Source organism: Pelmatolapia mariae, linkage group LG15, assembly GCF_036321145.2.
Source record: "Pelmatolapia mariae isolate MD_Pm_ZW linkage group LG15, Pm_UMD_F_2, whole genome shotgun sequence".
NCBI classification, from domain to species: domain Eukaryota; kingdom Metazoa; phylum Chordata; class Actinopteri; order Cichliformes; family Cichlidae; genus Pelmatolapia; species Pelmatolapia mariae.
Window position 1 is genome coordinate 11,371,372 of NC_086240.1, and position 27,348 is coordinate 11,398,719.

At 40.3% G+C, this 27,348-nt stretch overlaps 1 protein-coding gene across 1 annotated transcript in view; it reads left to right on the plus strand.

Moving 5' to 3' along the window:
- esrrgb (estrogen-related receptor gamma b) overlaps positions 1-25,019 on the plus strand; it is a 39,138-nt gene extending 14,119 nt beyond the window's left edge. The window contains exons 3-7 of the mRNA XM_063495063.1: positions 360-476; positions 9,775-9,885; positions 10,218-10,379; positions 20,627-20,896; positions 23,616-25,019. Coding sequence (XP_063351133.1) covers positions 360-476; positions 9,775-9,885; positions 10,218-10,379; positions 20,627-20,896; positions 23,616-23,860 — 905 coding nt within the window. The 3' untranslated portion in view covers positions 23,861-25,019. The remainder of the gene's footprint in view (positions 1-359; positions 477-9,774; positions 9,886-10,217; positions 10,380-20,626; positions 20,897-23,615) is intronic.
- The last annotated feature ends 2,329 nt before the right edge of the window (positions 25,020-27,348 follow it).

A 27,348-nucleotide genomic window follows, 5' to 3' on the forward strand; every position in this document is an offset into this window, starting at 1 on the left:
CGTGGTGAGCATTGCAGAGAGGGCGCTCTGCATTAATGAAGCTAATTTATCTGTGAATCAAAATGGGAGTGTGACTGCGGGGCGGGTAGGTGCTTTTTACATGCCCCATCAAAATGCCACTAAACCCTCCTCTCCTTCAGGAGTGTCACACGGGGTCACCTTGGGACAGGTGTGTGTGCGTTCACAGGCACACACATGCACACACGTGTTTTGTATTTTGCAGTGTTCTCACTCCGCGCCTGGTGTGATTTGATCTTCTTTCCAGCGCAATAATTCCAAAACAAATTATTCCTAATTGCTGATGTATATCTTTTAAGCACACAGAATAATGGAGTCCTGTTTTTCGAATCATTTTCCAGGGAATATCGAGTACAGCTGTCCGGCTACCAATGAATGTGAGATCACCAAAAGGAGACGAAAGTCTTGCCAGGCCTGCCGCTTTATGAAATGTCTTAAGGTTGGCATGCTAAAAGAGGGTGAGTACTGGTTTTTCACACAAGCTCACACAACATATATATATGTGAGTGTGTGTTTGCTTTATCCTTTTATTTTTACTCTGCCCCTGCAGATAATGCAGATAATGCAAATAATGCAAAGCTGCATTATTTGGGGTCTCTGTTCAGTGCTGCTCCTCAGCACTACAAAAAGATCTAAGTACTGTTGTATGCATGGTTGTATATCACATAGGAAGCAGCGTGAAGCAGTACAGTACAGAATGCTTTAAAGACTTTTGTCTGGAGTCTGTGTCCCTTACAAAACCACACACATGTAATTTTTAGACTTAATTATTTTCTCTTCATATTTTTTTTCTGTTTCAGTCACACTGTGGCTAAGCTTGGGTAACAAAACTAGCTCTTTATGTGCAGGAAAAGGTTATAGTTGAGGTGTTAGAACGCCTTTCTGGCAATGAGTGCTTGGGTTCAAGTAACACTTTTGGCTACGGACACTGCGGTGCTTGTCTCTGTGATGCCGTATATGCCATGCTATATACTCCCTGGTGTAAATAGCCACATTAACTTTTCCACCCACTGGTGCAAATAGCATTGTTGGCTATTGACACCTTGGTGCTAATAGCATCTGTCTAGATTAATTAACTGTCACATCAAAATCCTAAAGATCATATTCTTCTTGGGCAGCTTTCTCTGTTTATTAGTATATAAACTTTAGACTCTCCTATATGGCACTAAATTGTCTTGTGATTCTATATTTTAAAATGCATGAGATGGTGTAAAGATTTTATGATCAAGCTGAAATCAGGAGGTTCGCCTATATGTTAGAGTAAGCTGTCTGTTTTTCAATGTTTTTGGATCTGTGATGGTCACTCCGGTCTAGAGGATGGTCAGTGATATTAAAGCCAGCTGTGGCCTCAGGGAGACACCGGTGACATCACCCACAAGCCTTACTTACTTCTCCTCACACTGCCGAGCCTCTGAGTGTTTAACTCAGCCGGGTGGAAAAAGCTGCTGAGCTGGATATTCTTACCAAGACCGACTGAGATGTGTAACATTACTCTTAAAAAGCACAGGCTGTTCCCCCAAGACTTCCCTCTCCCCTGGGCTCTGGGTGTCTCTCTCTCCATATCCCACTCTGTCTGTCTGTCTGTCTCCCTTCCCCTCTCTTGCCTGCCGTATTGATCCACTAAATGCTTTCCGAATATCCCACCTCACTTCCTGCACGTGTTGTTTTTCCTCCAGTGTGAGTCCTCTGGGAGTACAGAGGGAAAATCTAGCCGATAGATTTTCTTTTTTTCTTTTTTCTTTCCACGGGAAGAGCATTTTTTTTATCTTTTCAGTTTGTAGAGCGAGAAGAACTATCCTACACCAATGCAAAGTCTATGAAAAGTCTAAATCATGCTATTTATACGCAGAGGGCTTGTGCTGAGCTTGGACTTCAGTGAACATTTCTGGACAGATGTCCACGAGAAAAAACAAAATCTCAAATTGCTGAAATACAGCCTATTTTAATTACATTTCTTTGTCTTATACTGAAACAAAGAATAATTTTTGAGCAACTGTGGTATGAACGCTGTATAGGAGAATAACTGCACACTGACAGTAACAGTAAATTAATTGAATAATGTGCTGAAATAAGGCAGAAGTGTAGGCTTTCCATAGGTGTTAATGGCATAAAAGATATAAGAAAATAAAGATTTAGAGAAAAAGAAGCAAAGGAATTTTTAAAATATTTCATTCACACATTAGGATTTCTTTATTTCTACCAACATTAAGATTAAGTGTAATTGAATAGAGGAATGACTGCATCGTACATTTTATTAGGACTTAATATGTGCTCTGATAGCATTAATGTGTGTGTATGTGTTTCATAGTCCACACTGAATCCTAAATTAAAGAAACATACGATTTATAAATTTATTTATAAGCTCCACATAGAGAAAAACAACTGTTTCCTAAAAATAAAACCATGGCCATATAGTTTTGTACACGTCTGGTAATAGCAGCCTGCACAAGTTGACTGCAATTTGTCCCAGTAACACAAGACTGTGTGTCTCTCTTTTAGTTCACTTTCACTGACCCAGCTTCACTGTGACGTAGCTGCGTTTGTTCCTCTCAGACAGAGGGGCCGTCCGTTCTGTTTGGCATAACGCTACTATTTATACATGCAGCCACTTTTTATGTCTTAATCCTGGCCAAAATATCTCACACTGAGCCTTTGACTCTTGGCCAGAAGAAAAAAAAAGTAGCAACACATTTGCTTCAAAAATAAAGCTGAAACTATTAGTGCATGCTTAAAGGAAAAACTGTGGGGTATTGTCAGCGGAGAGCCAAGCTAAGCCGGCCAGTGTGTGTGCGAGGCGCAGCATCACAGCCACCGCAATATGTGGCACAGTAGGCGATTTTCTAAAAGTGATGGTGTTCAATTAAGAGTAAAAAGGACACTTAATCATGGCATACTGCAGTGGCGTGGCCTCTTACAGATTTAAGGGGGACTTTGATCAGTGAACCAGTAGGGGGGAGGGGACAGCAGCTAGCCTCACTTTATGCTATGAGATCACCCTGCAACAAGTGACCAAGGGCTGGTCACCGACAAGGAATAATTACATTGTGTAATTTCTTAAAATGTTAATTTAAATGGTGTTTAACACTCTATTATCCTGCAAGGTTAGTTATATCATCAACAGGTTCAAACACGGAGGACTAATAACAGAAGGCACAAATGCAGACTCTGAACTACGAGCAGCAGATTGACATTGTGGGTAAAATTTAGGAAACACTAGCAAGGATTATTTCATAGATCCAATTCAGTTCTATTCTATTTTATTTACATAGCACCAAATCACAACAACTGTCACCTCAAGGCACTTTAATGTAAAATAAAGATCCTACAATAATATAGATAAAACCCCAACAATCAGACGACTCCCTATGAGCAAGCACTCGGTGACAGGAAGGAAAAACTCCCTTTTAACAGTTAGAAACCTGCAGACTCTGCTGCAACTGCTTTGAGTTAAGGGGAGGGAGACAGGACAAAAGATACACTGTGGAAGAAAGCCAGAGATTAATAATAACTAATGCAGCGTGGAATGAATCCAGAGGACTTAAAGACAGCAGCATATTCCACAAACAGGAGATTGATACACTGAAAAGAATAAGGAAGTATAGTGTTAAATTATTAGCTTAATAAAGAAGGTTTTTCTATTATCTTCACAATTATCCAGACTCAGATTTAAAACACAAAATCTTTTAAGATAAGATAAGATAAGATAAGATAAGATAAGATAAGACTTTATTGATCCCACGACAGGGAAATTTTTAAACCAACAAAGACGAATGTTTGAGCGTCTACTGAAGGGATATTTTGAAGACACCCACAATTGTAGTGATGCCTCCACAGTCCAGACCTAAATACAAGACTTACAGAGAAACCAGAAACCAGTTAACTTGTATTTTATATCCATATCCAAGCCAGACCTAATCAATTTGGCCCAAATATGTTTTGTGAGATTACAGTGATCTTAAACCTTGATCTTTGACATAAAAAAATAGCTGACTGACTCTCTGATGTGGATGAACTGAAAGCTTTTCCAGCTTAAAAGCAGATTTTTTAGGTGTAAGCTCATGATTGTGGTGTCCAAATAGAAAAATGGTTTTATGTTGAAGGTTTACAGTTTTGATTTTATTATGTAAGCAAATTTCATTTTTTGTAACAATCCTTGTCAATATTAAGCAGACTTGTGGTTTTTTTACTTCTTTCCTTTGAAATGAAACCATTTTAACTTTTTAGTTAATAAAATGTGTCCAGATACGTTTCTATTTTAAATATTATAATCTTCAGCTATTAACAGGTAAACATTGATAAATACATAAAAACTGGATATTGTAAGTTTCACTTTTTTTCCAATTTATTCATTTGTTCCCATTGCAAATTTCCCTCACGTTGGCAGTGGCTTCCTAAAAAACGCCTCCCTCGGGGTGCTGTGAGAGTTATATATTGTGATGAGTTGCTCTAGAAGTTTCCAATATTTCTCTTCCTCGTGCCAGTCGTGCCATCCTGACTTTTAAAGGGTAGCTGCCAGGGATTTTGAGCCCCATTAGTGGGTGGGGAAAACCCTTCTGCTGTGCGCCACCTGCCACTAATCAGCTGACTTTACTTCTTCGAACTTGGTTTGGTGGCTTCAGGTGTGTTAGGGGTCTAAATAAATCAGGTATTCTAGCTGTGGCCAGTGCCAACATAATGCAAAGGGAATTTATGGATTACGCTTAAGGGTATGTTGAGCTAAGCTGTCTGTTTAAGATGTAAAAGATTATTATTTTTCCAAGAAAATCAAAGAAATATTATAGATGACAGGCCTCTCTCCTGGTTCGGCTTTACTGCTATGTCACAGCCGAGCACCTGGATGAGCCGGGTGGACGGCAGCGACAGGCAGCTGTTCGAGGAAGCCGGCCTCATTCACTGACCCCTCAAATGTCCAGCTGAGACTGATGAAAGGTCACAGGTCAGTGGAAAAACTCTCACGTAATTACAACTCACGGAAGATATGGTGTCAGTCACAACTGCCAGGAGTCAGTGCCCCCAGCTAATAGCAGCGCTAATATCCCATAGCATTACTGTACGGTGTTAAATGATGCAAGAATCTACCGCGTGTGCATTTTTCAATTTCCGCTTTGAGTCACATCCTGCTGAAGAACAGAGATGGATTCTTTTTTTCTTTTTTTCTTTTTGTGCCAGTAAGCATGGGTATCTATGTTGGTCCTTGAACAGGTGTCCGATCATCATGTTAACAAATTATCGTGTTCAAAAACCAAGTCCCACTGGAACAGAAGCATACCGCCCTATACCCACTGAATGTCTGTCCTGGCAGAAGCGGGTCTGAGCATAAAAGGCGCTTACAGTTTGGCCTTTTAGTCACTACTGGTGGTTCTAGTTCAGTGATGTTAGCTCGGTGTTTCTGTGGTTTATTCTTTGCATGCGGGGATTTTCTGACATCGCTGTAATGTGGTGGATGAACACAAGCTGCCAGACTATTTTGGCAACCTACACCGCTGTCTCGCCCTCTCCTAACCACAGATAGGGATCAGCAGTCTTTCCTGAGCGAACGTGGCTACCAGGGTAATGTTACAGCCTTATTTTCCTCCGGCCACATACACAAAAGATTAGTAAAGCCATATCCAATATCACAGACTGTCAGGTCCCTTCCCAATCAATAGGCTTAAATCAGAAACCAATCTATATGCTAAGATTACATCATCATAATAAAGATATACCCAAAGTCTATACTCTGTGGGCGTCTTCAGAACCAGAATTTTTAGCGTGTGTTGGTCTGCACCATTCGAAGTACTTAAACTGTAAGTCAGAAGGACCCCTCCCTTCTTACCACTTGTTTTTTCTTGTACCGTAAACTTGTCTATCTAACAGCACATGTGTGTGGGCTTGTTTGCTTTTTAGGGTGTCAGAGTAGCTGGCAGAATGCAGCTGAGAGTCAGCGCCCACCCAGAGGCTCTGCACTGGCCTGTCCTCACTGTCTGGCAGGTGATAGATCAGACACGGAGGCTAACACGTGTTCCTCCGAAGAAGAGGATTTAGCGAAGCGCTGACCTCATAACAACCCTTCTATACATGTACTCGCTTCCCGACACACATGTCAAAATGTATATCACCCCTGACAAGGGGCTCAGAATCACTCCTTGAGGTCCCGTGCTTGTCACTGACACCGTTCTAGCTTTTTTTTTTTTAAATTTATTTTGTCCACTACACCAGCTTCAACTTCATGAATGATCCCGGCCCTTCTTGAGCTCTGCAGATGTTTTTTATTAGAGCTGCATCTGTGGTTAGGGCGGCACTGCGAGACAAAATAATAGCCCTTTGTGGACACGCTGGCTCAGATTTATGTAAGTGTAAAACATGATAAAGAGTGATACAAGTGCCATAGCAGTTACAGTTAAGCAGTGCCAGCACTGCCAGGTCACCGGGAGGGGGTTGCAGCAGATGGTGCACCATGTTAATACCCAACCCAATCCAGTTCCCTTCAACTTTTTGTGTCGTCTTTTCTTCGCCTTTCCCTTCTTATTTTCAGCCCACCCAGACTTATGAAAAAAACCAGATGACAGCCTTTACTGTAGCTCTTTCTGACTTTCCAGATCAGACGTTGAGAGGCAGCCCTGGAAGGGCAGAGCGGCTGCGTTTTGCAAAGGGTGAGCAGGCCGCGTCGGAGGGGGCTGCACGCCGCATCCCTCTGATTTTTCCCAGCTAAAATAGGGAGCTCCTAATCTCCCTTTGGCAGCGTTAGCCAGCCAGCCAATTCTGACACATTCTCTCGAAAGAAGCGCCTCTGACAGGTGAAAGGCTGAAAATAGTTGAGAGTGAGAAGCTTAAACACGCATGTACACACGAGCACATGTTCACATAGTAACACACAGTCTCGATATGAGACACATGCACCTTTCAGTGATGATAGCTGCTCTGTAGAGCTTCTTTTTGCACCAGAAGAATGAATCTCACTTATATCATGAATGTTTTATTTGGACACTTTTTTTTGTTTTTGCTCAACCTTCTGTCTTCCTTTTTCTGGCTTCTGTTTTACATTGAAGACACTGCTGACGTGGGTGTTTTTCAGCATGTAGACCGATGTTTCTGACCACATTGTGAAGAATGTGGATTTAGACAATTTGGGTGGGGGACTTAGGCAGAAAATTGAATCACATACTGAACTCGGATTTCATTTTGATGTTTGTGTTTTAAGGTGGACTTTAAAAATGTTATTATGTATTCTTCAGGGCCATTTTACTTACTGTGTAATTTTTTTGTCATTTTTTTCCATTGTGGGCATAAAATGAATATTTTGGTAGCTGCTATGGTGAAATAGATATCTGTCGATTTTATGTGCAAATAATAAACGCATAGTAGAACAAAATAATCCACAGGACACACCCGGCGCACACGCCGCCAGCGCATAAAGCGAAACACTGTCACTTTAATAAGAAATTTGCCTTAACAAGTCAATAAATGTTGTGTATGTGAAAGGGAAACTTGATCAGGTGGCTGTAAAGATTGCTCCAATGTAAATATGCCTCATCGTCTTTCCACACATGTGCATGCACACAAACACACACAAACACACTCACATAGCAAGAATAGACTTTCAGCCAAGTATCTCAGCCCGTCTTTCTCGCAGTCAGCACAAAGTTATGAGCGTGCTGTAGTATGTGAATTCGTATTATCCAGCACACACATTTCTTTTACCCCATAACCTCACCCATGCATCCATACTTTGCCTGTCACACTTTATGAAAGGCCAGCAACCATAAAAAAGGATCTGGATGCCTTTAAGATGATCTGTGGACCCGCCTGGCCCCCGCTGCCCCCAACCCATGTCAGAGGCTCTCGTCTGGACCCGCATTGTCTTGAAGCGCGGAGGCCGATGTGGTTTTGGGCCTGAGGTTAGGAATGCGGTGCTGACGATGACACACACGGCCCCCCTCACACCCTCTCCGGCCCTCTTCCAGGGGCCTCATTCAGCTGTCTTGTTGTGGTCATATTCTCAGTACTGTTCCATATCACATGGGGAGGAGATAATCCCGCACTGGTGAGATCAGGTGGTCATTGGGACAGGCAGGGCCGACAGGGAGAGGATGTACAAACTGAGAAAGAAGAAACCATCAGAAAACAGATATATTCATCCAAGCACAGCAGATTGTTCTGTTTGATTTTCCAACCCTCCCACTCTTCAGCCTTATCTAACCCTTGTTTTTTTCCCTCGTCGTTGTCCCTGCCCTCCTGCCTCGGGTCTCTGCTGTTTGCAGCGCCGCTAAGCTGTAAACTGAAACTGGTTAGCGCTGAGCTCTTAATTCTTGTCAGCGTCTATTAATTATGGGCCAGTTGGATGTTCGAGTTCAAACAGCCCCCGCGGATCTTGGAATTCTAACTCTGGCTGTTTGGTCACTTGTCGCTTGTCGTAGCTACATGACCTAGCAGCCCACGGCAGGGAAACTAGTGTGTGTGTGTCAGTGTGTGTGTGTCTTGATAATGTTAGGGGCAAAAGCAGCAACAATTCACTGTCAGTTAGCCTGACAAGAACATGCTGCATGAATTTGGAGTTGGTACCTTCTTAATATATTTATGCATTAAACAAGCTTATTATTGTGAAAGGCTTAACTAACTGCATAACCCTTTATTAGGCCTCTGTGTACCATTAAATAGAGAGAGAGAGGTTCCTGAACTGATTTAATATCTGGAGTACATGCACACAGTTTCCTGAAGCCCAATTTATCATTTTAAATTTAACTTAACCAAGAGTAATGCTAAAAACAACCACTAAAGCTCCATCTATCGCAAACCCAGCTCCTGCCTGCCTAACTGACTAATTAAAACCGCATCCACATGTGTTCAAAGAACAAGAAGTCTATTTGCAAGCCTTATTGATTACTTTAAGGCGTACAAATGGAAAGCTGTGTTAGGAGAGGGGCTCTCGATTTAGCTTCAATCTGCCAGGCATAAAATGATCTCACTGTGTTTGCTGGGAAGAATGAGCTCCCTCTGGGCACGGTGGGTAATTAGGTTAGTGGATAGTCGGTGTCAGGAAATTGAAAGACCATCCTAATCGGATTCTTTTGTTTCCAGGGGAATCAAAGGAATTTATATGAGTCACTGGGAAATCTCACACGACTTAATTCCACTTGACCATGTAAAATCTGTTTGCTCTCCCTCAGTGCTCAAACAACTTTTAATGCAAACGTATCAATTCAGGAGACAAGGTGCATCCAGCCCGCGTCCTCTGTGATGGCTTTGAAGATAATCCCGCATGTGAATGCTTAAACTTCCACTCAGAAGTCCTGCTCGATGGTTGAAAGGTTAAAAATAAAGGAATGAAACTGTTTATGTAGATAAATGACAGAAAAATGCTCTTATCCTAATTTTTGTACTGTATATTATATGAAGAATGGTTATATAGTATTTGTCATATACAGGGTAGAAAATTAAAAACCCTGAAATGCTTGTGAGAGTCTGATGACACAGCAAAATAGGTCAAGTTTCCCCCAATAAATAGGCTACAGTTTTATAATAAGCTGTGGTTATGGTAGCAAATACGATGCCATAAAATAGGTTGTTATAACTGAATCTAACTTTCAAAAATTAAGCATATAAGAAGAAAGTGAGAAAGTCAGCAGCAACGCCTACTTCCAAACATAACAAGTGAAAAGTTCCCTTTTATTTTATTTTGCTACGTAATCATTAAGTTTTGTGGATTCGTCAGAGTGGCTTTGGTTTATCTTATGCATACGTGATATTTTTAAATTGTTTTTTTTTTTTTTTTTGCAGGTGTGCGTCTGGATCGAGTGAGAGGGGGGCGTCAGAAGTACAAGCGGCGGTTGGATGCCGAAAACGGCGCCTACCTCGGCCTCACCCTCCCCCCTCCAGCCAAAAAACCACGTGAGTCGCTTTTTTGTTGCTTTTTTCTTGCTTTTTTCTTTTTTTAATTTAAAATCTCACTCAGCAAAAATGTGTGTATTACCTGAGCATTACAAAAAGCATTAACTTTATTAGTTAATATGATGGGACATAAAGCTGTGAAATGAATCCCCTTGAGGAATATGGCGAGAGCATTGTTATCTACATCCAAAGATGAGATTCATGTGGCACAATATGATCATATTTTAGGCAAACACTGTTGCCTAAAAGTGTCACACACCACAGTACATTTATATTCCTTCACGCCCTCCGTCCTTCTCTCTACCTCTCTCTCTGTCTCTTCCCCCTCTTAGTGACAAAGATCGTCTCTCATCTGCTGGTGGTGGAGCCAGAGAAGATCTATGCCATGCCTGACCCCACCATGCCGGACGGAGACATCAAGGCTCTGACAACGCTTTGTGACTTGGCTGACCGCGAGCTGGTGGTCATCATTGGCTGGGCCAAACATATCCCAGGTAGAAACATGTGACTGCTCTTGACTGAACCTGTCATCAGGGCTCTGGCTTTCCAAACACTTGTCTTAATGTGAAATTTCAGACATAGGTGCTTTTTATACAGATTTGCTCTACAGTGAAATAGAAACAGAAGTAGGGCTATCTATTAAGTTGCTAAAAAAAAAAAGAAAAGAGGTTCACGTGTGGTCTTGTGCAGTTAGTAAAGCGGAGGAGAAACTGCTCCCATTTGCTCTTTGATTTGCTGAAATGTTACAGTGTGAGATTACTGGAGTACTTCACCGACTGCTGTACATAACACGCCACCCCCTCCCGTTCATACGCATGCACACACACAGGATAATTAACATCTGCTACTCATCTGCACCTAAGGGAGAAGCTAGTCCCATATTCTAAAATCTAATCAATAAAGAGCAGCTGAAACCTTTGATTTGACTGGGGTGGGGTGGAGTGGGGTGGGAGAGTCTGTGGGGGGGACCCGCCCCTATGTCAATGTATTCCATTTCAATCCCAGACTTAAAGAAAGCAATCCTCTTACTTACTTAAGGAGACTACACAGGGCCTGTGGTGAAATTGATTTATTTAGGGAAATACTGATGGATTTCCCTTCTCCTTGTTGATGAATTCTTAAATAAGACTTGCTATGCAAATGTTCTTAGATCTTCCGTTCTTCTCATCTTTATCGGCTGAAGGAGACACTTTGGACCTCCACGTGTTCATAAGGAGCACTGGCTGGTTTCAAAGTATATGCAAGCCATTGATCTGGTTAAATAAAGCATGTAAAAGACACACGTGTTGTCAATTCAATTATTATTCAATTAAAGCTAGTAATATTCTTCACTGATGCATTTCTTAAAGGGTTTCCTAATTAATTAAAATAAATGGCAGCAGTCATTTTATCTTCAGTTGTCTTTTGTTGTGCATTTATTTCACGGTGATAACAAAAAACGAGCAAATCCTTACGTCAGAGTAAGGAACCAAAAAAGGTCTCGTGCTTGCTTAAACACAATTAATTAGTCGTAAAAATAAAAATGAATCTATTCAGAGTTAATAAAAAATGATTTTTTGCCAAAACAATGGAGTTTTTTTCTCTCTGTCTATTTGTCCCATTCACTGACTCATCGTCCATACTTAAAGCAAGACTATGAATCGTTTGCTGAGCAGTGGCCCAGAGTAATTATAGGACGATGGCAAATACGGTCATGGGAAAAAGAAAGTACATCCTCTTTTAATTTTACATATCAGGACATAATAAAAATTATCTGTTTAAAATTAAGTAAATAAAGCCTCAAAGGAAATGCACATGACATGTAACCCGTGTCATTATTTATTTGACAAAAACTCAAAAGATGTAGAACTGTGTAAACAAAGTACATCCTTACTGCTTCCGTAGGAAATAGAAAGATAAGTGGCAGCAAGCTGCTACTAATCAAGTTAATTAATTGATCATCAGCGAGAGTGAGCGCCTCTGTGAAAGCTGAGGTTTTGGCAGTTTGCTGGTCTGCGGTATTCAGATGTGTGTTAATGTAATGCCAAGGAGCAAAGATATCAGGAATGTATGGGCTCAAATTGTGGTCATAAATATTTTGTACTTGTAAATCAAATGCGTAGTTGTGAACTGAGTTTTGTAACCTTGTAAACCAAAATATCTGAAAATTTTATATGGAAAGCGCCACTCCAACAGCCAAACCCATCTGTTCTCTGATTGGATTGTTAAATTTGTGATTGAGATGACATTGACCAATCAGCTGAAAGGAAGAAAAAATGGGTCAAAATTCGTACTTGTAAGTTGAAACTCACACACAACCAGGAAACTTGAGCGCAGAGCTTTACACATAGCTTTTTGTTTTGTATCTCTAAGCAGACCTTAACAAAAAAAATTGTAACTTGTGTAAATATTTTTACAAACACAAATCTTTTTTACACACACACACAAATTCTCATCTATGAATGCACAAGCATAAAATTTTCAGATATTTTGGTTTACAAGGTTACAAAACTCAGTAGTACAAAATATTTATGACCACAATTTGAGCCCATAGGAATGTTGTTGCACATCAGTCTGGTAAGAGTTAAAGTAATTTTTTTTTTAAATTTGAACTCCAGTGAGAAAGCTCATTCACGGGTGGAAAAAGGATCAAGGTGTTGCAATGGCCCAGTCAAAGTCCAGACCTCAATCTCATTGAAATACAGGGGACCTTAAGAGAGCTTGACATAAACAAACCTCAATGGGCTAAATCAGTACCGTAAAGAAGATTACAATGATTTGATGAAGTCATACATTTTCATGTATGTGCGGGTGCACGGGTATATTGGTATGGGTATATATATATATTTGTAGGTTGTGTATCCTTCAGGTGTTAATGGGCTTAGTGAAAATGTGTATATGTGCGTATGTGTATATACGTATGTATGGATAGATAGAAACATATATGTATATATAAAAAAAAATAAAAAAGAAAAAAAGAAAAAATACACATGACATAATGTAATTGCAAGGAGGTATTTCTGTAGTCTATTGATACTAGATAGTGGAAAAGGGGTGGGATTAAATAAGCTTATGCTTCTTCCTGCTCCTTTTTGAACATGAAAGTTATTTGGAGTTGTGGTTGCTTGTTTTCCTTATGTTTTGTTTTGTTCATTTGTCTCTTTTAATTCTATTTTGTTGTACTTTTTCAACATGTTCAAAATAAAGATTCAATCAATCAATCAATACAGACAACAGTTACTTCAAGTTATTGTGACTAAAGCCGGTTCTACTAACTACTGAATCATGGGGCGTATTTATTTTGTATTTTGGCTTTGTTTAATAAATAATGACACTTATATGTCATTTTGTTGTTTGCCTTCAAAGTAAAAGTTGCCGCATTTGAAATGTATTGGCTGATGCAGGAAAATTTACTCTAAAGGTAAATATTTTTTTATTTCTGGTTTGCATTGTACTTTTTTAAGTTTAACTAAAGCTCAGAGAGATGTCTGCAAGTATTTGCAGATTAATTGGCAACTTCCATGCAAACTACTGACAACCATGGCAACTAACTAGGGACCTTACCTGGCAACCTTATGACCTGTGTTTGCCAGATGGTCGTCAACAGGCCCGTGTGATTGAGGCCTTAGTGGTAAGAAAAGTTCAGGAATGGAGAATGACATTAGGAGACAACTCCTCCACATTATGTGTCAATTTGCTGTAGACCAGTGGTTCTCAAATGTATGCTGTGTTCCACTAGTGGGGCACCTAGCCACTTCATCCACAGTCAGCCAAGTGGGCAACCATCTGAAAACAGCATCGATTGCATAGTGGAGTAACATGAAGGAAGTTACCTGTTGGGGAAAGCTTACATCATCTGTTTGGACTTTGCAATTTAATGTGGGCCAAATTGAGCTGAGCCCAAACCAGCCCTTTGAACTTTAGATGAATGTTTAGGAAAAGAGAAGCCTGATTAAACGATTAGCCAATGGAGGGTTGCTGGGGTTTGAGACATGCTGTCTCACCACTCTCGAGTTTACATTGAGAAACAAGCGTTAACAGGAACAAAAGGAGCTTCCCTGACCCAAATGCACAGTTTTGGAGGTTTTTTTTTTGCTCCTGACCTCTTTTCCATCCAACATCTTGAGAACAAGGGAAAAAATCTAAATCAAATAGGGTAACTACAGTCAAATTCCTCAATTTAATGGAGCCCCATGGGGCCTGTAATGAATTTTACTGTAATGTTTTTCCACTGCCTTATTCTCATTACATTTGTATGTATACATATATATATATATATATATATATATATATATATATATATAAGTATTGATCTTGTATGGTGTGAAGATCTAAATCCAGATCTGTCAGTTATTAAAGGCAGCACGTGACACTCTGGAGACATTTTACCCGCGGCCACTGGGTCAAAGTGTCACCAAGTAACGATTAAGACAAAAGGGGTCCCTACAGTTTAACAGTCCACTCCCTCCATTACACTCATAGCCCACTGCGCAAATGGCCTTAACGATGAGGTAATAGGAGTCATTAGCGCAGATCGCTCCATTAATGTGAAAGTCCTTCAGCATCCACATGTGGAGAGCTGGGAAGAAACATGTAATACTCCTTAGGTTTTGTGGTACATGTGTTCATTGTGAAGGCTTAAATATTTGTGTTTTACAGCTGGAAAGAAGTAATTTGATGAATTTTTAATCCTCACAGTTTAGTTTGGTTTAGGTTTTTTTGTGTCCAAAGGAGCCAATTAAAAATATTGAAGTTTTTAAAAATAAAACCAAAAACACACATTTTGGCTTCAAGAACATGATAGGAGACATGTTATTGTGGCCCTTGATTTGTAACGACACACACACAGATCACCTCACAAAGCGTAGACTACATTCAAGTCAACAGCGTACAGCGCCCTCTATTCACTTTATCTAATTCTCGTTCTTTTTCCTTTCTTTTTCTCTGTTTCTGTCCCGCGCACCCTCTGCCATAATATCTTTCACACACACTCTCTGGCTTCCTTGTTCTCCTGTTCCCCTGGCTCTCCCTCTCCTACTCCTCCTGCTCATATAGGGCCCTCAAGTCTCATTATTACCTCTGTCTTTTTATTAGGCCCATTAGGGCTCTTAGGAGGCCTGTAATGATACTAAATGAATAGAGAGTGAACTGCTGTCTGTTTTAGACCTCGCTCTCAATGACAGCTTCAAGCTTCACTGCCAACCACTCAGTCTCCTCACTGTACTGAGCAGGGCCTCAGTTATCTTACACGCACCTGTATTTTTTTGTTGCATTACCAGAACCCTGCCAAACAGTTCTTTTTTGGGGACCTGGGGACCTTTAAAGAAATAGACATATTGCTGACTCACATGCTACATTGGCTAAATATGGGTTTTTACAGTGTGACAGTATTGTAATGTGTTTGGTGAAACGGCAACACCCCTCTTCACACACACACACACACACACACACACACACACACACACACACACACACACAACAACAACAGCCTCCCCCTGCAGGTCAATGCACTACTACAAAAACTGCCCCACAGTTTGCAAAGCACAACATGGTTATAAAACAGTAAACAGTGTGATAAATGTAGAAAATGTAGAAAATACTTCTGATTTTGATTTTAAAGTTAGCAAAAAAAAATAGTCCCTATTTATTTTAATGTTCAATGCATTTTGTTATATACTTACTGTCTCTCTCTTTATGGCTAAAAAATATTCATTTTGATTACATTTTGTCAGCTTAGTAAATCTTTTTGTAACTATTAGCATTAAAATGTATTTGATCACTAAAAAAACAGCAGTTCACATAGTTGGATCAAAACTTTGCAGTGTTACAAACCCTACTATTCCCTGTAGCCATGCACTTGGGGAGGAAAAAAATCCCTTATAACAGGAAGAAACCTCAGACAGAACTAGGGGGACGGGGAGGGGCAGCCATCTGCCTCAGTCAGCTGTGGGGAGTGGCGAGAGAAGAGATGAGCGCTGAGCAATAACACACTATAAACACTGAGCAGGTTAGCTGGGCTCGTAACTACAGATCATAAATGTGTAGCTTGTGCAGAGAGGTGCAAAGAGAGAGTACAAAGCACAAGCTAGAGGAGAGAGAAGATTCAAATTTAATGGCATGCAGTAGTGGCAGATAAATGCATGGAGTGTTCAGGGTCACTGAGCCAGTTTAATTATCAAAAAGAAAATTGTCAAGCTTAGTCATAAAAGTAGAGAATGTGTCTCTTTCCAGTCCCTGTTGGTATACTTGCTGTGGCATTTTTGTAACAAGGAGTTCAGCCTGGAAATGAAAAATGTTTGGACTAGTTCTTCTAGTATCTGAGACAGGGTGTTCCTAATTTTGGCAATAATGCACAGAGTGAAGAGGTAAAAGACATACTTTGTTCAAAAATGGCCTCGTTGACGAAACTTAACTTGAAAGAGTTAGCAGTAACTTCTGAGTTTTAGGCATTTATGGGTATTTGAGTAGCCCTCTATTTACATGTATTCAGTCTTAAATACTTTTTTTTTACAGTTTCTTTTCAACGACCCTCTATACTTTTGAGATTTGTATTAAAATTTTCATTTTTGATAAAGCATTTGTTAGAGGTGGATCAGGTGACCCTATATCCTCCCATAGTTATGCTGTAGGCCTAGGGTGCTGGGGGCTTTCCATTAAGCACTGTTTCTTCTTCACTCACATTTTTTCACTTACTATGTGTTTATACACCACTCTGCATTTAATTATTACTTATGCTTTGGAAAAGAGCCAGAGATTAATAATATCTTTTACCGTGTCTCCTCCCCTCACCCCCAACCAGTCATGACAGACGGCTGCCTCTCCCTGACCCTGGTTCTGTCGGCGGTTTCTTCTTGTTAAAAGGGGTTTTTCTTTCCCACTGTTGCCAAGAGGTTTGTTGGTTTTTGATGAATTATTGTAGGGTCTTCCTACATAAAGCGCCTTGCGATGATGGTTGTTGTTTTTTGCCACTATATAAATAAAATTGAATTGAATTGAAGTGAAGTGAACTGTAACCTCCAAAAATTAGGCTTCATTAAGCCCTATAAGTAGTATAATTTGTATTTATCATTCTCTTGCACTTTTTTTATTCAAAGTGTCTTTTAGACATTTTCCATACTCTAGATTTCTTTAAAATCATTTAAAGACATCACTTTAAGTTTAAAATAATTTTACCTAAACCAACTTTTGGGTGCTTCTTTGTTCACAAGGGTCACTCGCCATGTTTAATTCAGTTTTTTTTTCCTGATGCAACCCTAAAGGGGATTTCTGTCTCGACTGGAATGGAACCAGCAACCTTTTGATAGTGAAGTAAATGTCTAAGTCACTACACTATGCTATAGGCTTTTACATAACGATAAAGCCTATAGGATGTAAAATTAAGGATTTTGATTTATTCAGCTAACAAGTAACCCATAAATAGTCTAAAACCCTGTAGTTTGGCAGAACAGCATCGCTGTTCATGGTTTTCATCTCCATACAGAGAGACTGCAAACACAGAGATACTGACATCGCCTGGTTTGCTCAGTATTGTGTCATGTTTGGTCAAACGGCATCAAATCACTAGGGTGAAATATTGATATTTCATCAGGGGGATTCACCCTCCACAGTGACACTTAACTCAGCCACCTCCAGGCGACGCACTTCCAGCTCCAGGCTAACCCCAGGGAAACCAGGAAGTCACTAAATTGCTTCAGTAAATTGAGTGTTTAAAAAAAGAGAAAAGAAAAAGGGGGCCAGGAGTGCTGGGGGAAAATAAGGGAAATGTATGCATGTCTTCACCAATGAGTCACAAAATGAAAAGCACAGTGCAATGTTCTGCTGGGAAAACCTTTAGTCCTGGCCTCCATGCAGATTTTACTTTGACATGTCACAAGTTCCAAAATTGCACAAGAGCAGCTGGAGGAATTTTACAAAGAGCTCAAAACTTTATCTGGACTACAAAGTCCAGTTGAGCATCTGTCCCACATGCAAAAACAGCCCAGGTTCACGAAGGCCACACCCAGCAGCTCTCAAGACTCAAAGCATTTGTTGCCAATGTCCTGATGCCTGACACTACAGGATGCCCATGATAAGCAAGCTTTTGGCATCACAAAGGGAGGGCATTCTGCACAATTGGTGGTTTTATGTTGAGGCAGTATATTAAAGGTATGCTACATTAAATGCAGCTAATAACCATGATTTTTAGCCTGAAGTGTTCTTGCTTTACAGTTATTTAAACAGGTTGTTTCTGTATGTAACTATGCTACTTTTTTCTAACTGTCAGACTTATTTTGTCCTGCCTCACTATTCTAAATAAGCGTCACCAAATTTAGGCCATTCATTTCTCTTGCAGAAGTGTCTTTGGGGAATCTGGAGTAAACTCATGAATTCCTGACACAGCATTGATATCTACATTCAGTGATCCTGTGGTCCTCTCTTCCCCCCACTAAACATGTACCGGATGTCCTCCATCAAATGTCTGTTTGTCAGATCTGAGGCTTGGATCGATACCCTTTCGCATTTGGTGGACTGATTACAATCTACTAATCAATGACACCCCCAGCACTCTTTTCTCTCTGCTTCATTCTCTCGCTTCCTGCCGTTCCTCTATTTGCTTGATAAGAAACATCGGGAGGACCCCTTTTAAGTCAACCTGTCCGATTCCGATCCATACAAGTTTCAAGATTTAAGTAAGCAGCGTGGTGAGTTCAAGGCCCTGGTCAATACCCCCCAATCACCTTCCTATTCACCATAGAGTAGCGGAAGGTATTGTGGCCATTGAGGTCCTTTCAGGTGTTTGATGTGGTGTGTGTGAATGTTAGAGGTGAAAGTTGATGGGTCGACCTCGAGATTTGGATGAATTGCCACACCAAGTTCAAAAGGTTGAACAACACGGGAAGGAGCCTGCATGTGTGCTTTGTTTTTGGATCTTAACATTGCTGCATTTAAAGCATTCCCCTTTATAATTCCATCCCAATCCCAGTGATTATGTTAATTCAGTATATATACGGACCTGATTTCTCCAGTTGCAAAACTCTAAACAAATTCTCACACACTGAAAATCAGCACATTAATACACTTGTGATGCATGATGGTAAATGCTGTTGGGAGAACTACACCACAGCTACAGAACAGATCCAGTTTCATAATCATGATGGCTCAAAATTCCTGTGAATGAACTAACCAATAAATACCAGTTCAGAGTCCACAGCCAGAAAAGGTGTGTTGAAAGTTGATGCCAACAAAGAATATGAACAATGTGATAGGCAGGAACAGGATTAGAGTGAGACACCATGTTCATATACAGGGAATGATTGTGCATGCACAGGAAAAAAGAAATTTTACTATGATACGCAAATCTGTGTATGTCTGTCCATATGTTTGTTTCTTTGCTGCCAACTCCTCCTACACAATCAGGAGTTGAGCTACCAAACTTGGTACGCAGGCTCATCTGATACACCTGAAGGTTGTTATCTATATCAGACATTCTGATGTCATCATATTGCCTAGCAACCAGCTAACAACAGGTTAAAATGACTTGTTATTAGCATTTCTGAAGCTGCAGCAACTTATAAAAGGATTTTATAGTTTTAGTTTCACAACAATAACACATCCACAAAACTTAAGTTATGTATGATATATTATGATACCTTCAGGTTCCATGACAACCATATTGCAAATGACTAAAATTACCTTTTTAGCCTTTAATGTACAACAATCCACAATACCTCATGAAATCATCCTATTGTTTCAATTCACAACATTAACTCTCATTTATATCCACAAAAGTGGAATTACACATGATATATTATCATCATGTTGCATAGCAACCACCTGGCAGTGGGCTGAAATGACCCAATTTGTGCATTTATGGGGCTACAATATATAAAGCATTGATCATTTTAGTTTAATGGCCAACAGCAAAAACAGGTCAGAAAGTACCGTAACATGGGCAATGTACTATTAGAGTTTCTTGTTGTAGTAAATGTTTTATGTATATAAGTATTATAAACTAGGCTATGTCTTATACTATAGATAAAATGTACTTTCAGTTGCTTCCTTTAAAAGAAAAAAAATCATCAGATGGTCTTTCTGATGCAAACAGAGGTTTTTTTTGATTCAGAAGTGTTTTGAATGCTGTTTGAAAGGTTTTTCTTTACCCTTTTTATGAAAAGGATGGAAGAATCCCACAAAAGTCTCTTAGAAAATGCGAAAACTATAAAATGGTGAAGTCTAATTATAAATCCACACGATCTTCTTTTTTTCTCCTTCCTATTTTCTCAGTTGGAATTTCAGTACATTAATTTAGTCTGTTTTAAATGACAGAATTAACTTTGAAGTTGTTGTAAAGAAGAAGTGAATGTCTATTCACCCGTCCTTACTGTGACAATGATACGATATAATCAGTGTTAAGTCTGGATTTGTCCTCACTAAGCAGGGTCTCATGTGCTTATGCAGTGGGTTGCAGGACTGAAGGACTGAGTTGATGGCTGAGGCAGCCCTGGCTCATGTTTCAAAGGCCTCTGCTCCTGACTGATTTATATTGCTCCCTGAAAGCCACCGCATACAGTGGTCGGTCTCTGTTTCAAGTCGGACTTCTTTGAGGATTGTGCAGCAATTGTACATAGCCCATAAAGCACACAGAGGACTGAAAGAGGCAACAATTGAGCAGGGGGGTTAATAGGCTGCCCTCTTACTATGTCACATGGTTGTCCTGTGTGAGGGCTCAGCAGTACCTAGAAAATGTTCAAATGTGACATATATTTTCTTTATACTCCTGCAGGCTTTTCCACACTCTCGCTGGCAGACCAGATGAGTCTATTGCAGAGTGCCTGGATGGAGATCCTGGTGCTGAGCATTGTGTTTCGCTCACTGCCCTGCGAGGATGAGATAATGTATGCGGAGGACTACGTGGTAGATGAGGAGCAGGCGAGGATCTCAGGCCTGCTGGACCTTCATGTTGCTATCTTGCCATTGGTCCGACGCTACAAGAAGCTGCGCATGGAGAAGGAGGAGTTTGTTACGCTCAAAGCCATTGCACTCTCTAACTCAGGTAATCTTCCATTCACCTGTTAGACTTAAATTCACAATCCTAATCTATGAATTTGTGAACAGCACAAATATTGTAGGCTCAAATTCATAGAAACGTTGGATGAGTAGTGGGTTTGGATCTTCATAAACATCATAGTGCATCAATAAGGAGGCAGAGCAGGATCATGTTGCTGAATGCGAGTCAAAATGATGGGATTACATCCTAAACCAAGTTCTGTTTATTGTATTTGGCTTCCAGAGAGTTTAGGTTTTCCAAAAATCATCTATTTAAAACTCCCAGAGATAGTAGTGGCTCAGTGGCATACTTGCGTTGACTACTACCCCCACCCTGTCACGGCAGATGGCTGCCCCACCCAGGCCTGGCTCTGCCGGAGGTTTCTTCCTGTTAAAAGTGAGTTTTTCTTTCCCACTGTCGCCAACTGCTTTACAGGGATCATCTGATTGTTGGGGTTTTCTCTGGAGGCTCTTTTCCTTCCAACATAAAGCACCTTGAGGCGACTGTGATTTATCGCTAAAGAAATAAAATTCAAGTAAATTAAAGTACTGTAATCAAGTAATCAAAAACTATTAGTCACTTTTGCCAAATAGCCTTTATTTTCTCCGCAGTAATGACATAGACAGGAAAGTACATCTTTATATAAAATCTCAAGTAAAGCCTGGCAGTTGGCATTTAATTAAACAAACAAAGAAATAAAACACGGGGAAAAAAAACGTCGAGTGGTTATCGGTATCTTGTGGCACCATCACCCCCACAATGAAAGATCCCCGATAAGAGAGGACATAAAGGTCAAGATCAAGATTTTTTTTTAATTTAACTTTGTGTCTGTGTCTGTGTGTGTAGCTATATTTTAATTTGTGTGCAGATACATGTGCACGTGTGTGTGTGTGACTGTCACATTGCGCTCTCATTCTCTCCATCTCCATAACAGTAGCTGCCAGCGCGCCACAGCCGAGGGAGATATATTTAGCATTTCATTAGAAAAACAGGGGCTGTCAATAAAATGTGTTAAGTGGAGTGGAATGAGCGTCGGGGAGCGACGGGCCTCGTTTGTTCCAGTGTGAAGATGCTGCGCCCGTATTGACAGTTTGCTTTTCATGAGGCTGGGCCTGTCCCCCGCTAATCAATGCCTGTTAGGAGTCTTTTCTCCTGCCTGACTGAAAAAAATGAAAAATGCTGAGCCCAGAGCTTTAGTCTCCTGATGACAAACACTCCATGGGAAAGTGAGGGATAAAAAGGAGGGGAGGTGATGGAAAGACAGGGAGGTAAAGTTATAAGGAAGACGTGTGAGAGAGAGAGGAAGGCTAGGGTTCAGAGGTGTTGCTCTGGGAGGTCGAGGGGGCAACTTCGGCTCGTTTGAACACAGTCTCGGCGAGCTTCGGCTCCAGTGGTCCTCTGGGTGTGACAGCTGTGGAAATTCATGGCCATTGATTTTGTAATTAGCAAAGTATCGACGGGATTGACGCCAGGCTGCTGACGGATTACATGGAAATTGTTTCTTCAAAGTTAGTTTTGCATTCCTCCCCCAGCCCCAGCCTCCTTAAACACACACAAACACACACACACACACTCATGCTTTACGCGTGCACCCATTTAAAAACATATTGCTTATTTTCCACTCTCTTTCTCACATCTGAGCGCGCACACACACATGATCGTGCAGCCTAATGAGGATCAGATCAGCATTAACATGAAGGTTTCAAATGAAGAGTGCTGGAACACATGTGCGGTCCACATAGCCTAGTTAATTTCCCAAGATAGAAATGCAATTTACACAGAAGGCGACTGGTAAAAGAGACTTAATCAGTCAGTTAGGAACATAATTAGCCTTGTACTTTCCCTTTTTTCTGCCTCATTTACATGTTCATACACGGTCTTACTTCACGCCACAACTTTCATGACACATAGCAGAGCTGATCTCATTCACTTACACTTCAATCAGCAGCCGTGTTTGCCTTCTCTTTAGCGCTACTCCGTATTACTACCATGGTAGGACGAGTTTATCTCAGTCTGTGAGATTTGATTATAATACTGTATTGAATTCGCATTTGTGTCGTGCACGGCTTTATCTGTGAGTTAATGAATTGTGGATATGATGCATACACAGATTAGACCTGACACAGTATGTCAGTGCAGTGAAATTGGCTGAAAGCAAACCAGTGCTTGTCCATTAAAATGCTCGCTGTCAGCTCGTCCTTCGGAGGACAAGCCTGTTTTTTTTCTCTCTTTTTTTTTCCTCCAACATGTAGACTTATACGTAGAGAGCAGTTTTTAATAAGTCTCAACTGGTTTTATTTTAGAGCCTATACATAAGGGGGCCAACTGCTCTTTCTTATGGAAATGAAGCCCATCTGCCACCATCATTCAGCTGAATGATATCCTAGTAATGCAGCCATCTGAATTCATTAGCAGGGGGGATGTATGTGGTCCATGATACCAAAAGAAATGAATCTTTTTTTCCTCTCCTGCTGTATATTTATATATACCTACTGTACTTCCCTCTCTTCCTATGTCTCCCGAGACTCCCAGCCATGCATAGTCATTTATTTAAGGAGCGTCATTAAGCACTAAGAAGCAAAATTGCACGTTTGCATATACAAGCTACTGAGTTTAAAACCAGATGATGCAGCTGCAAAACATGCAGTTGTTGTCAATGTAGATATGAAACATCTGATTTGTCTTAAGCATTTTTGTCATTCCGACTTTCTTCTTCTCGCTCCAGACTCCATGCACATAGAGAATATCGAGGCTGTCCAAAGGCTCCAGGATTCTCTACATGAGGCCCTGCAGGATTTTGAGGGTTCCCAGCACCCAGAGGACCCCCGGCGGGCAGGCAAGCTGCTCATGACCCTGCCTCTGCTCCGTCAGACTGCCACCAAGGCCGTTCAGCACTTCTACAGCATCAAAATGCAGGGCAAAGTCCCCATGCACAAACTATTCCTCGAGATGCTGGAAGCCAAGGCTTGACACCCGGGCCGGGTGTTTGACGTGCAGCTGCATCACCCAATCCGAGGCGAGGGACAGCCCATTAAAAAATAAATCAATAAATAAAGGTGGTGCCAACTGACAATGGAAGGATGAAGCTTGGAGTCATTTTAACACTTTTAAACAAAACTAAACTTAAAGGTAAAAGGGACTTGAAATAGTTTTAAAAGGTGGGCAATTATCAGTCTGATTGACAGGGGATCACGATTATGTATATAAAGATGTTGTGTACAGAAATCAGGCAGCCGAGGTCTTGTTATAACCAGAGACCCGTTGCTGTATATCACCTAAAGGTTCTGTGAATTTGTTTCTTATCTTATTTTCATCTCAAAATGGAAATGTGATAATATAAATGTCCTCAAGAACTGTACAGCCACGTAGCCACGTTACATGTTTTTATTTCCTTCTCTCACGTTTTCTCATCGCAAGCTGTTAAAGCAATAGTCTCTAACTGGTCTACATATAATATGTGTACTGTATATTGTGTGAAATTGCACTGGACGTGGGGTTGGGGGAGGGAGAACTGTTAGACATATTCTTGTATTGACCATCGAAGACAGTGGTACTCGTCACAGTAAGATTCTCCATTTCTTCATTATATATTTACCTCGTAGAAGCTTCATCAGCTCAGTGGTTCGGTCAACTTGGTGCTTGCAGAAGGACGGTGGTTGGCTGGTGATCAGAGTTCACTGAGAGTTTGCACTGAGCAGCTATGAATAATGTGGCAATAATGAGTATTGTATCAGCTCACTCTGTCTGTCCTTTTTGCTTTTAGAGGCTAAACTTCTCCCTCGCTTCTCTTTGTCCTCATGCACATCTATTGGCAACTAAACGTACTGTGAAACCTGCACGTGATAACGATAAGCTATATTTAAGAATGAAGTTAAACAAATGAATGCAATGTAATACGCCCTTTAATGCAAACTGACACCCCTAATATGAAGACCTCAGCAACTATACAATATCATTCAGTTTGTTTCGAAAGCTTTTTGTTGACGATGGTGCGCTAGATTGTGATATTTTGTACAGGCTTTGCCTTCTCTTGTGCAACTCTGCCCATCTTTGTTTTAGTTTGTTCTCAACACAACAAGTGTCACTATATTGATAGCCCATAGTTGAATACGTCTGTAAAGTATGAACAGTTTTTAACATCCTTGGGTGGGGCGGGGGGGGGGGGGGGGGGGGGGGGGTTCTGCAGATTTATATCATGGTAGTTTTATTATTTGCTATTTAATTTAACATCATCTGTGTCAATATAAAGGCTACAGTCAATTAATATTATTAATTTGTGCGTTCACATGCTTGTCATAATGTCTCAGTTGGTTTGTTGGGAAGTCTTTTTTTCCAACTGAAGTGTCATCATGTGCTTTGATGTAGGAATGTAGGAGCTTTAAACTAAAAAATGATGCTTGACATGACTTGTTATCAGGATAACTGATATAAAAAAAAAGACTCTTTGTAGACAGCAATTTGTGGTTGTAGCGAAGATCATATTGCAAATGAGATGAAGGGAGGAAAAAGTTTATATGCAACATGCAAAATTATACCCAATTTTTCTAGTGTCAGGAAACATTATGATCCTTACTTTCCTCACTTTTCTTTCTCCTTAATTTCTCTTTTCATCCGAATCACAATAATGACACTTGTTTGTCTGAGAACAACCTGAAAGGCTTTCCAAGTTCGTTCTTAGTGGCAACAGTAGTGGAAAATTGTATATCTCACTGACCACCAGATGCAGCTTTTGGATGTTTTGTAGTTTTATTGGTCTTTAGCTCATTTTTAATAAAGGTGCTAATATTTAGACAGGCACTGTGTACAAACATACTCCCATTAAGGAGTACAGACTAAGTTAATAAATCTGTATATTCCAGAAGTGATGGTAGTCTTTTGGAGCATAATATCTATCAGTGATAAACCAGTTGCCAAATTACTCAATTAGGATAAAAGTGATAGAGTTATGAACATATTATTTCCTGTCCTGATGACCTGAGCAGGTTAGATGGAACATGTTACCATATGATCAAAATAGTATACTAATAATAAATGAAACAGTTGCTCTTAGGGTTTTAGTAAGACACATATTGTCCCTCGTGAACACTTAAAGTAGTCTTTAAAGTGTCAAGTGCCATTAGCTTCTGCCCAAACAATTATAAAGCATAAAGCCAAGCTGCCAGTAACTATTGACGATTCCCACAGGAACACTCCTGATTCACTGTAATGTAATGCATAGATAATTATAACTATATACATTAGAGAATACAATTCCCACGATGCACTTCCTCACTTGTTAACCAGCTTTTCTGTCCCCGGCTGAAATGAGGGATTCATCACCTCTGTACAGTAGCAAGCCAAAGCATTATTGTCTTTTTAACACACGTTATGAAAGCTGCAGTATTAGGCAGACATGACTGCTGTTTCCACATAAATACAGATGTTAATGGTGAGCATACCCTTTCTGCTCTGTATCCTCTAAACCTAACAACAAAACATGCTGGAAATCTTTTATCTTCTTTTGTTCGTTCAATACAGGCATTGATCGATCATTAGTTCTGTGAAGTCTCACTCTGAGATAAAACAAGTCTAAAAAGTGAAGGGGGTTTTTTTTTCTATTTTTTTGTAGTAATTTGAGGCGAGTGTTTCTGAAAATGGCTGCAATCCAGCTCGACCAAAACTGGAAAACTGACCCTCCCTCCTGATCAGAGTTCATTTACACACCTCCTCCATGCTCTTTGAAGACTTGATAGCAGATTAATTGTTTCCCAACTTCCACCCCCTTCTCCCAAATTAATATAAGAAAATAAAAGAAAATGCTTAATTTATTTCCAGACTTCTAAAACGGTTTGACTACATCCAATTAACTCTAATTGTCTCCTAAGCTGAAATTCTCAGTAGAAATGGAGCAATTAAATTTCTGCTTTGGCTCTACCTTGGGGACGAGAGACGTTTTACTTTGGTTGATGGTGGGAAGGGTTTGTCTAAACCTTTACAAAGACGATTTCATGGGTCTCTGTAATAGTTTCATAACAGAGCGATCACTGGGCTATGCAAGGCAAATATGGCCACCCTATGTTCCTTGTGTTGTGGAGCATCAGACTGACATTTATTTGTTCTTTGTTTACATTGTGGACATGCTGTACAAATGTATTATGTGCATATTTCACTATACTACAACTGCTGTTCGTTACTATAACTATGATCCTTTGATTTGCCAATTTAGGGAGTTTTTCATGTTGGATTAGCAACAAAATTTAGAGCCCACTGAAAACCTGTATAATACAAGTCACTGTATTGAGTCAATGGGTAATTATTTAAGTAAGTCTTTGGTGAGATATTGTCTTATTTTCTGTTTTTTTTTTTCTTCTGTGTCTTTGTGTATCTCAATGCTGAAACACACACACACTGCGTTACCATCGCTTTTGGTTATTGGCACAGCAGGACATATAGCGAGTAAAGTCGTCTAGACCCTATAC